The following is an 11,594-nucleotide window of genomic DNA, read 5'->3' as shown; positions in this document are numbered from 1 at the left end:
TTCAGGTCCACAAACCTGCACGACCTCCTGGTCATATATTGCTGTCCCACTCCTTAGCTAAACAGTGGAACTCTCTCTTCACACACCTACGCAACCTGCCTAACCATACAAATTTCAAATCTCAGCTACTGTCATCTTTCTTGCAAATGGGAATCCCCTTGCCACACTCCAACTTAACCTTGCCCCCTCATTCCACCTTGCACTGACTCATCCACCTACTTCTACTATTACTTCATCCAACCCAAAACATTCCCTCCCCTACCAAAAACTAATTTTCTCTCTAATATCTATTGTACTATACTCTCCGGTCTCAATTATAGTATTACCCTCTCCATGCATACTATTTTCCTAACCTGCTAATGGCTAATAGCTATATATATTTTGAAATGTTAAACCTACAATTGAGATTATAACAAAAATATTCACTTTATGTAAATGTTGAAATTCTGTATTGAATTATATCTTTCATTTTCGTAACATTGCGACAAGTGCGGTTGCATTAATACTTATGTTGGCCTGAAAAAGAGTGTGGGAATTAGCGTAAGATGTAATGTAATGCCTGTATTAACAGCAAGTAAGTTTGTATTACATTCAGGAAGTTAAACAACTGTGAAAGTACACAGGTACTGTTCAATCAGATCAGCTGCTGTTGTACTGTCCAAAGGATTATATGAAGTCTGAATTGTTTTTAATTGGCTGAGTTGCTGTCCTTCTGTCAAAAAGATTATTTTGAAGATGTACCCCTACTTTATTTTAACTGTGAGGTGGAAGGTGTTAGGAAGCTGAAATACCCAAAACATACTGGGCTGCAGTTTTACTGACATTCGGGACTCCATTAACACTTTATAGTGACAATGTTAAATCAAGTGTGGACAAATGATTTTCCTTTAGTGCTGCACCAAAGACACTTATTTTAATGTTTATGTAGATATAAAGACACAATTCTTTTGGTTGACAGCACTGTTCAAGCAACTCAGATTACATTAACTGTACTAAGCACCCGCAAGTTCCGCAACTTACTTGCATGTTTACTGGTAATAGTAATTCCACGCATTTGTCAAACACATTGTTTAAGCAAGTCAAATGACACTACCTCTACAAAACACCCTCAACTTACCCTGGCAGAGGTCTTAATGATCAAGACAGATAACGACAAATAATAAGATTCCCTTCTATGACATTTTCCTTAAAAATAAAACAAGTTACAATTACTCCACTCAGCTCCTACCTCCGAGCTAAACTACAAAATAAAAAGCTGATGAAATGCTTCATAAAATCTTGTTATAATCCATGGGTGTATGCCTCGACCCTGCTGCTGAGGACACTGTGAGATGACAACTTGGTAATGCTGTACTCTGTCCAGTATCATCCCTTTTTATACGTTTAAGATGTTTAACAGTAAACCTGTTTAAACAAACAAGAAAAAAGGTTCAAGAAAACATCGTGTCTGTGATTTTTAAAACACTATCTGTACCAATACCATTTACACACCTAGAAGCAACCTGCATTACTGTGAAAATGTGGTTGCGATAATACGCAAGTACCGTAACTTGCAATTATTGTGGAGCTTTTTTCCCCCCAGCCTCCACTGAAAACGGGCTCTTCTTGGCCCAGTGGACTTCCCCGGTCATCAAACTTAAATAAGAAGTTGCTCCTTTTTCTGAACCTCTGCTATATTTTTAAAGGCCAGTACTATGATTTTGAATGTTTTGGTGGTTGTGAAGTATATGTTAAAGCACGGTCCAGAATAAGTATTTAACTCCTACCCTGCTTGATAACTGCTGTACCCTTCAAGCCATTCCCACCCTAATAAGCTGAATTTCTCAATTTAACTATTTTTTTTGTAAATAATTATTTGTAGTTTAACCACTACGCAGACAATAACAGGAAGTGTCCATTCATAGGCTGTAAAAACAGCAGATCTGAAGTAGGAGAATTCATTTGTCAGCAACCTGTGGGTATGGATCCGATATCGGATCCGAACCGGCATGGTTTATCCAGCTATGGATCCGAGCCCCTAGCTCCTCCCCTCACCCATAATGCCCTGCTCTCCCTACATGACCCAGATCTAGTTTGCCACGCATGGTGAAGGCTGGGTCGTCAGAGCTCCATAAGCTAAGTTCTATATACTCTTATTTAAGGGTTTTAAAACTTTAAATTTTATTTAGTTGTGTGAAAGTTATAGGTTTCCCTTTTGTCTATATATTTTTTGGGTTAATTTAACATAGTTTTTACCCTCCCCTCGCTGGTACGTAGCTGTGTGTCTTTTGTTTGGGGCCTTTGTGTGAGTGTTTCAGTTTCTTTTATTATTACTATTTTAAAAAAAAAAAAATAGTTATGTCTGAGGCCCCAAAGGCAATTTTTTCAAAGTGCTCCGAGTGTGGCCATAAGCTTTCCCCTGCTGATGGCCACACTCGGTGCATTCGATGCCTTGGGGTTGAACACCTCACTTCAGGGTGTTCAATCTGTGCAGGGTTCAACCTCAGGGCATTGAAGGAGCGGAGGTCGAAGCTGGTCTTGGCGGGACTCTTGCCCCCAGACTCGGCTTCGGCCCCCGCCCCCTTGGTGGTCACTGCTTCGGCAGTCCCTGCCTTGCCTGCTCCCCCTCCTCCACCCGGGACTCAAACTCCTGCCAAAGGGTCGGAGGAGAGGGAAGCCAGAAAAAAGGACCGGAGAGAGAAGCACCACAAGCGGCGGGCCGAGACCTCCATTTCGGCTCCGCTGGCTAAGCGGGCCTCTCTGGCTGCTGGCTCTTCCCCTGCTCGGCTCCGGTCCCCGTGCTTTTCACCGGAGCCTGAGGATGAGGAGACTCGACCTCCTTTGAGGCTATCGAGACGGCACTCAAGGCCTACCTCGGTAGCCTCGTCGAGGTCTACTTACAGCCTCTCCGATGCTGATCTGGACCAGATGATGCGAAGGTTCATCCAGGCCCAGATGCAGATGGGAGTGCTTCTGCCTCCCCCCCCCCGGGGGGGAGCTCGACCCCATTTTTTCAAGCCCATTGCTCCTTCTCCGACCCACTACCCGGGTTCGGAGCGCTCGGAGCCGGGCAGCCTTGGAGCCGGGGGTGGGTCGGCGCCGACAGTACTGGGTACTTCGGATCCGACCCTGCCCTCAAGTCTGTCGGATCCGACCTCTCGGAGCCTTGGCCCAAGCTTCAGATCCGAGGGACTCAGTGTGCCTTTGGCGCCGTCCATGTCGGAGCACACTGGTCCCTCGGATCCCAGGGGCTCGGCCCCGGCTTTGATACGCTCATCGGATCCGAGGGGGAGCCGACTTTCGGATCCTACTGTCGAGGCTGGCTCTCCCTCGGCTTTTGATGTAGTGGAGAGGGCTCTGTTGAGGGCATTCGGACTCCCGGCCCTTGCTTCGGCTCCGTCCCACACTCCATCTGCTCTGGGCCAGGCTTCCATCACCCGGCCACTGGGACAGCCCGCTTCACTGCCCCAAGCAGTTCCTACAGTTCTGGACATTGCTGGTGAGGGCTCCTCGGACAGCCCCCCCGAGGAAGCACCTCGCAAGCATTCGTGTAAGAGGAGGCACATAGACTCCCCCGAGTCTTTGACTGAAGACACTGACTTGGAGGAAGGGGAAAGGTCCCCAAGATCACCCCCTGAGGATGTCTCCTTCGGAGACATCATGGAAATGTTACGGATTAGAGGGGGGTTGGTCTGCCCCAAAGTCTTCCTCGGACGAGTCAGTGTTCTTGGAGGCATTTGAAGCGGGCCCGTCTACCTCTTGGGTGTCCCCTCCTGCCGACCCCCTGGTGGACCTTATTACCACCAGGGCGTGGAAGGAACCGGACACCGTGGAGCCAATCCCTAAGAGGCCCGACAGGATCCTTAGCCCCCCTGCTGACCGCGCCCACTGGAGCAAGGGACCCCCGGTAGATGCCATGTTGTCGGCAGTGGCCACTAAGAGGGCACTCGCCCAGGAGAGTCCCTCAGTCCATCTCCTGAGCAAGGAGTCTCGGATGATGGACCGTTTGGGGAAGCGAATGTTTAGTTCAGCGGCCTTCTCAGTGAGGGCGCTCAACTATTTGGCACACGTCATTAGGATGCAGCGCGATCTTATCAAGGAATACGCTGCATCCCCCCCAGAGTCCATGTCGGAGGAGGACAAACTTATGCACTCCACCCGTATGTCCACTCTTCGTTCTGTGACTAACACCTCTATGCGGTTATTTCCCACGTTACCGAGGGAGCCGCTAGAGCTGCAGGAGCGGGCCTAGTCACAAGACGGCAGGCCTGGCTCCGCCACTGCGATTTTACGGAGCCTTTCAAGGCGTCATTCGCGAACGCCCCCTTTGACGGTTCTGCCCTTTTTGGCAAGACGGTTCGCGACACCTTGGTTCAGAGCGAGAAGGACGGGAAGACGCTGTCTGCCGTCGGAGTCTGCTTCTCTGTGCCCCAGAGGTCCTACTCTAGGAACCAAAAGGGCCAGAAGAAGATGTGGTTCCGGAAGTCGCAGCACTCCCAACCCGCTCAGGACAACCAGTCCTTCCACGGCAGAGGGGGACAGGGAGGACGCCACCCTAGGGGCAGAGGGGCTCCCAGGAACTTTGGGACCAGGGAACCTTTCTCTGAACGGCCCACGCAGCAACCCTGAGGGGTTGCCCGACTGCTCCACTCTGGAGGCAGTCGGGGGAAGCTTCTCGGAGCACCTAGCGGCATGGGAGCCCATTACATTGGACCGCTGGGTACTCCAGATTATATCCAGAGGTTACAAGATCCCCTTTCTTCATGTCCCAAAGTTAAAAATCCTCCCCAATGTTCCACCAGATCAGAGGGAGGCTGCTTCAGCAGAAATTGGCCATCTGCTGAGAAAAAGAGCCATCCAGCCCGTCCCCCCAGACCAGATCGGATCAGGGTTCTACTCCAGGTTCTTTTTAGTGCCAAAAAAGACGGGGGACCTAAGACCCATTCTGGACCTGTCCCTGTTGAACCTGTCAGTTCCCAAAGAGAAGTTCTGGATGGTCACTTTGCAATCCATCCTCCCCCTTCTAGGGGAGAATCACTGGATGTGCTCTATAGACCTCAAGGATGCGTACTACCACATTCTGATGGACAGACGATCCAGGAGGTTTCTTCGCTTCCGGCTGGGAGCCAGTCACTACCAGTTCAGGGTCCTTCCCTTTGGTCTCACCACAGCCCCCAGGGTGTTCACCAAGGTATTAGCAGTGGTTGCAGCCCACCTGAGGCTTCAGAGGGTGCAGGTCTTTCTGTACCTAGACGACTGGCTTCTCACCGCCCCAACAAGGCATCTACTCTCTTTGGCAAGAGATTCCTTTCTTCGTCTAGCTCCCTGGCTAGGCATCACGGTAAACATAGAAAAGTCCAATGGTCCCTACTCAAATAATAGAATTTATAGGAGCCAGGTTAGACATGAGAAATTTAAGAGCCTTTCTCACAACCGACAGAGTTCGGAATCTGCGACTCCAGGTGCGGGCCATCCTTCACTCCAGCTCAACACCTGCAGAATTGATCCTGAGGGCGCTAGGGTCTATGGCGGCAGCGATTACTCTTCTTCCGCTCGCCCGCTTGAACATGCAGGTACTTCAATGGACACTTCAGGTGCAATGGTCAATTCTCTCCCTCCCCCTGTATCATCCCATTGCAATCAGCAAGGCTTGCAAGCGGTCTCTCTTGTGGTGGCTCCATTCTCCGGACCTCCACAGGGGCCGCCCCTTTTGTGCATCTCCCCCTCTCGCCACGGTGACCATGGACGCTTCCCGCCTCGGGTGGGGAGGGCATTTTGCAGGCCGGATGGTCCAAGGCACGTGGAGTGATTCAGAGTCCTCCCTGCATATCAATGTTCTGGAAATGAGGGCGGTGCTCTTGGCGTTGCAAGCACTTCAGGCCCTCCTTCCCCTGGGAACAATTGCGATTCAATCAGACATGTCGGTGGTGTGGTACATCAACAAACAGGGGGGAACCAGGCCTTACCCTTTATGTCGAGAAGCCATGAGAGTGTGGGAATGGGCGATCTCCACCAACCGCTTTCTCATCGCAACGCATATTCCGGGTCGGACCAACATCCTAGCGGACAAGCTCAGTCACACCATCCTCTCCCCGTTCGAGTGGTCTCTGAATTCTCAAGTAGCGAAACGTATCTTCGCACAGTGGGGGACTCCCTGATGCGATCTCTTTGCATCTCCCTTAAACGCCAAGTGCGACAGTTTTTTCGCTCTAATCCCCCCTCCAGGGGATTCTCCCAGAGACACTCTGGTGCATGCTTGGCCTCCCGGTCTTCTTTACGCGTACCCCCCCTCTACCTTTGATGCTACAAGTACTTCAGAAAGCCTCTCGGTTGGGGTGCAGAATGATCCTCATTGCCCCGTTCTGGCCTCGACAGATCTGGTTCCCTTACCTAAGGTCTCATTCAGTGAATCCACCTTGGATTCTAGATCCCATTCCGGATCTGATATCACACCCATCGAACCTACCAACTCCGAACCTGAGGTTGACTGCTTGGCTGCTCCAATTCCACTCCTAATCAGGACTCCTGGTATCTCGTCCCCAGTTAAGGCCATTCTGGTAGCAGCCCACAAGCCCTCTACCAGAAAAATTTACCGCAGTAAATGGAAGCGCTTCTCCATTTGGGCAGAGCGGCAAGGCCTAGATCCTTTCACGGTTCCCCTTCCTTTGGTTCTAGATTTCCTTACTACTCTCTCTAATGATGGCGCCAGTAGTTCCACTGTCAAAGTTCAGCTGGCAGCCATATCTCATTACCATGTTGGACACGATTCAGGGTCTCTTTATGTCGGCTAAGTTATGCAAAACCTTCCTAAAAGGTACCTTTTTGCTCAGACCCCCTGTCAAAGAAACGGTTCCCCCGTGGGATCTTTCCTTGGTACTTCAGGCCTTGACCGCTCCCCCCTTCGAACCTGTGGCCACAGTCGATCTTAAATTCTTGTCCTTTAAGACTGCTTTTTTGGTAGCCATTACTTCGGCTAAGAGAGTTTCTGAGCTTCAGGCCCTGTCCATGAAACCGCCTTATTTGATTTTTCATCCGGACCGGGTGTGCCTCAGGATCAATCCCTCCTTTCTTCCTAAAGTAGCTTCGGAAGCTAACATTAATCAGTCCATCAACCTCCCTGTTTTCTTCCCTAAATATCAAAACAAAGGCGAATACAAGCTGCATTCCTTGGATGTTCACAGGCAGCTTCGTTTTTACCTTCATAGGACAGCTGGTCATAGGCTATCAGACCAGTTGTTCATTTTTTTTGCCAAATTCAATCTGGGTAAACCAATTTCCAAAGTTTCTTTGTCAACACTGGATTTCTCAGTGTATTCTGTTGGCGTACCAAGCCTCTGGGACGCCCACACCAGAGGGAGTCCATGCTCATTCGACCCGGTCTGTCTCTACTTCAGCGGCCTTTAAGTCTAGGGTTCCTCTGGATGACATTTGTTCAGCAGCCACTTGGGCTTCATCTCATACCTTTATTACTCATTACAAGCTGGACGTCACTTCTAGAGGTAGAGCATCCTTTGGCTCAGCAGTGCTCCGGAATATCCTTCCATGATGGCCACCCAAGATTCAGGTAGCTGGGGACTCTGTCCCACAGGTTGCTGACAAATGAATTCTCCTACTTCAGATTTAGAAGTTATGTACTTACCATAACATTCCATATGAGTAGGTGGATTCATTTGTCTGCAACCATCCCGCCCTCCTATCCCCCTGGCCTTGTCAGTTTCCTGCATAGGATGGGTTACCCTTTAGTTAGGGTAGTTGGTGCAGGGCAAACTCGATCTGAGGTCATGTAGGGAGAGCAGGGCATTATGGGTGAGGGGAGGAGCTAGGAGCTCGGATCCATAGCTGGATAAACCATGCCGGTTCGGATCAGATATCGGATCCATACCCACAGGTTGCAGACAAATGAATCCACCTACTCAGATGGAACGTTACGGTAAGTACATAACTTCTAATTCATTCCAATTAAAGTAAGATCCTACAAATACCAGAACGTATTGATGCTATTAACAGTATACTCAGCACCTGCTCCAGTTAACTTTTTCTGTCTAAATAGGTTTCAGTAATTACAATAATTATACACATTCTTTAACAACAATATTTATTTTGATAACACGTTAGAATTTCAATACGTTGTAATATAATTCTACAAAATCGGATTATAAACCTAAAACAAATAAACACGACCAGCAACAATCTGACGATAAATAACTCCTTACAACATTTACAACAACACTAATAAATTGTAACAGGCTGTAACACCTCCTTACAAGCTATGTAATACAATGGGGAGAAAAGATGGAAAAATAAGAAATGGAGTTAAATACCTTAGTTATATAACCAGCAATGGGAAAATAAAAGATTCAAGACCTATCGAACACGTTATACATAGTTACATTTCTGTAATGAGATAAATATTTAAAAAAAACTAGTGAAGTTTTATATAATTAAGAGGTGCTAAGTGTATTCATCGTAAAAATCTTCAGCTAAGGGTTTACTTTGATGACGGTACAAATTTCAATGCGTTTGCGCAAACTAGTAAAGTGGCAACCACACTTACAAAAGTCGCCCGACTTCCAGCGACATTACTTCACTAATTCTACTTTATCTTGTATGAAGAGATAGTATCATACCAAACTATAACCAACAGTTTTAGGCTTAACTATACATTTTTAATTCGTCCTTTGTTAGGCCGAGTTAGTCCCACTAGACGGATGATTTCTTTTGCATGAATAAAAAGCAAACAGTGCGTTTTATATTCTAACCTTTAATTTTTATTGTTTGCCCCACAAACACTAATTACTAACTCAACTGATAAAATACAAAGACGAGAAACTTTTGTGCTTTGTCTAACGTTACATCATTTTAAAATAGCACTTTAATGAACTACTTGTTAGCATAGAAAACATTTCAACACGTCCGTATTTGCTACACTCGTTTTGTGCGCTTAAATGGACCCCGATAGGTGTTTTTTTAGAGGCCTGTTACTTTGACATCATTCGTAACCAGTACCACTATTTGTGATAAATGAACTTGGTTATTTATAATGTGTTTAATATATTATTAACTGTAATACAACGATTCTTTATGTTGTACTGTACTGACCTGATGCAGACTGGTTAGAAATTCAGGCCAGATTTTAAGGACAACCCTCCCCCTCCCCGCTTATAAAATCCCAGCGTACTACGGTAGGCTTTCTTTTGCAGTCCTGAATTGCGTGACTACGGTATGTGCTTTTTAAATTTTTACTGTAGAACTTGGTATATGTTATTTTTCTTTTTGCGAGTCTTGTATTGGTGACTATTTCGTAAGTGCTTTGGAGATTTATTCATGATTTATTTTGATCGCATTCGCTAATACTGACGCTCTTTTCACCGGGCGGTTTTGTTTTTCTTTCTAGTGTGTGCGATTAAGTTCTGCAACTTTATTGTATGAATTCGAAGCGATTGTCTCTCTTGTACACTATTTCGGTGGTTTAGGTTGTAAAAGTCTTATGTTTGACGGCAGTAATACGAAAGTGATTCTCCACTCTCTGAGCTGTCTAAAACCAACCTGCCACGAAACTGGGAGTATGTGTGATGTCCTTAACCTGGTTCGGGTTTGCTTTCTATTTTTGTTTCCTCTGAACTCTTTCCCCACGAACACACAGAACTGTAATGTTAATCGTGGGTGAAGGGGAGTAAGTTGGTGCGAGTCCTCGTTTATCCACAACATTTTTCTGTCTACGTACTTGTTTGAAGAAGGGTGTGTAGTGTCGCTATATATTTTTTTTTTTTTAAACAAGATTTTTCAAAATGGAAGGGAATAAATAACGGGTGGAATGTTCATGACTGATAGTCGGCCATTAATACTACAACCAGTTTCTGGTTGTTGGCCTAGTCTAAAAACATAATTAACTTGCCTATACCCCCACCCCCACCGGGCGGGACTGAGTCGGTGTGGGCGTTTCCTGTTCGCGTTACGTTTAACTTGTTGGCCTTTGGGTTAAAACTATGTACAGCAGGATGTTTATATTCTTGGCAAATGCCGTGAGTTTGAGTACTTTGAGAAGCTAAAGAGAATGGTAGAACATTTGCCTAAAGGGGACACATAGCTTAGCTAAAAAAAAAAACGGGTGATTCCTTTAAAGTCATGTTGATATGGACTGAAAAATGGTATATGGAGGTTACTTTGATAGAGAACATGAAGGCGGGGATGAATGATTTTCCAGTGTAGTGTTTTAAGACAACGGTGTGAATAGGTGGGGTGATTCCTGTACAGTCGTTCAGTTCATTAACTCCTCCTGTTGGATTTCGTGCCAAGACTCGAGAATAATCTCGGAGACAGATTATAGCAAGAAGAATGCAGCTCTAGTTACGTAAAAACTAATTTGCAGGAAAGGCAAGACTTTTGGGCTACCGACGTCTGACTATATGCTAATACGCTAAAGGAGAACCGCGCCGACAGACTCGTCTTGATTTCTTCTACGTTCTTTTAAAAGTAAAAGACATGAAGCTGGACACAAAGTATGCCGCAATGCAATGTTTGGCTTTATTACATTCTAGTCTCTAAGTTCCTGTCAATTTATTGATTTGGCTTTGTTTTGCAACACTACCCCTACCGATAGTGTCTATGATGTGGCATGCAAATGTGATTGACATAGGTTCATAGGTAGGTACTAGGCTATCGGCCCAAGGGCCGACGTAAGCCTAGCTAACAACGTTCCCTGGCTTACGCCACCATGCTGTGCAGACTGTGACTTCGTGAATGTTCATTGTCTAAATGTAGCTTACCATTTTCGTCATGCGTTCTTGTAATTGGTATATTTAAGTAGCAGAGATGTGGGGGCTTGCCCGTCAGCAAAACCTATTTTTGTTGTTTAAGCAGGTACCTTTTCTGTGTATCCCAAGGCCTTCTTGCATTCTTTTTCCACACTGCTAGCCAGCATTCATAGCGATTTAAGATCACACCAGGTCCCTTTACATTTTCTTTAACAGGTGGTTGTGTGCAGCAGTCCAAGTTGCAGCAAAACAACATCCTCATCAACAGACTAAACTACTCATGTGAGAGTCGTCTTTACTATGTAGTGATTGAGAAGAGGCAGGTGGCACTGTTGGAGACCAATGTTCTGAACAACACAGTGGTATAGCTCCAAGAGCTTCTGTTTGACATTACTTGGTTCTTGGCTGGGATGCTTTCTGTGCAAATCCTGCCAGCATTCACATTACTGAGATTGTGTAGAGCCTAGTGCTCCTCCAGCCGTTTCTGCAGTTATTTCCTACTGTGTCTCTAGGTGTCAAATATTACTTTGTCATATTTGCATTAATTCCAAAGCCATAGTACATATAAGGTATTGGAATTTTTTTTCTTGAAGCATACATGATGGCAAACATTGTATTGATATTTGACCTCTGTCCATGAGTATTTTAGAACTGTAAGGTGATTTCATTTTTTAAAGGCTCAAGCCACACGCACTGGGAGTTAAAAACTCATTTGGGTTTTGGGAGAGTTCTGTTTCCAAGATTATGGTGAGAAATTAAGGGCTGAGCATTTGCACTAGACCACGCAGTATGCTTTTGCATAATGCTCAAAATGTTAGAGCAGTAGTGTAGAGCTGAGCATCTGCCCCCCCCTCTAGCAAA

General features: G+C 46.2%; 1 protein-coding gene across 3 annotated transcripts in view; it reads left to right on the top strand.

Moving 5' to 3' along the window:
• Window positions 1-9,093: 9,093 nt before the first annotated feature.
• DDX39B (DExD-box helicase 39B) overlaps window positions 9,094-11,594 on the top strand; it is a 308,058-nt gene continuing 305,557 nt past the window's right edge. The window contains exon 1 of one of the 3 annotated variants that reach the window (XM_044083268.1): window positions 9,094-9,199. Coding sequence is in view for 2 of the 3 variants with exons in the window: in XM_044083269.1 (XP_043939204.1) it covers window positions 10,462-10,478 (17 nt within the window). In the remaining variant the exon portion in view is untranslated. Of the gene's footprint in view, window positions 9,200-9,994; window positions 10,479-11,594 lie in introns of those variants that run through there. The other 2 variants (XM_044083269.1, XM_044083267.1) reach the window with 2 other exon arrangements.

Source organism: Protopterus annectens, chromosome 9.part0 (genome assembly GCF_019279795.1).
Source record: "Protopterus annectens isolate FY-2018-M chromosome 9.part0, PAN1.0, whole genome shotgun sequence".
In the NCBI taxonomy this organism is placed as follows: domain Eukaryota; kingdom Metazoa; phylum Chordata; order Ceratodontiformes; family Protopteridae; genus Protopterus; species Protopterus annectens.
Note: the sequence above shows the minus strand (reverse complement) of the source record. Positions and strands in the feature narration are given on the sequence as shown.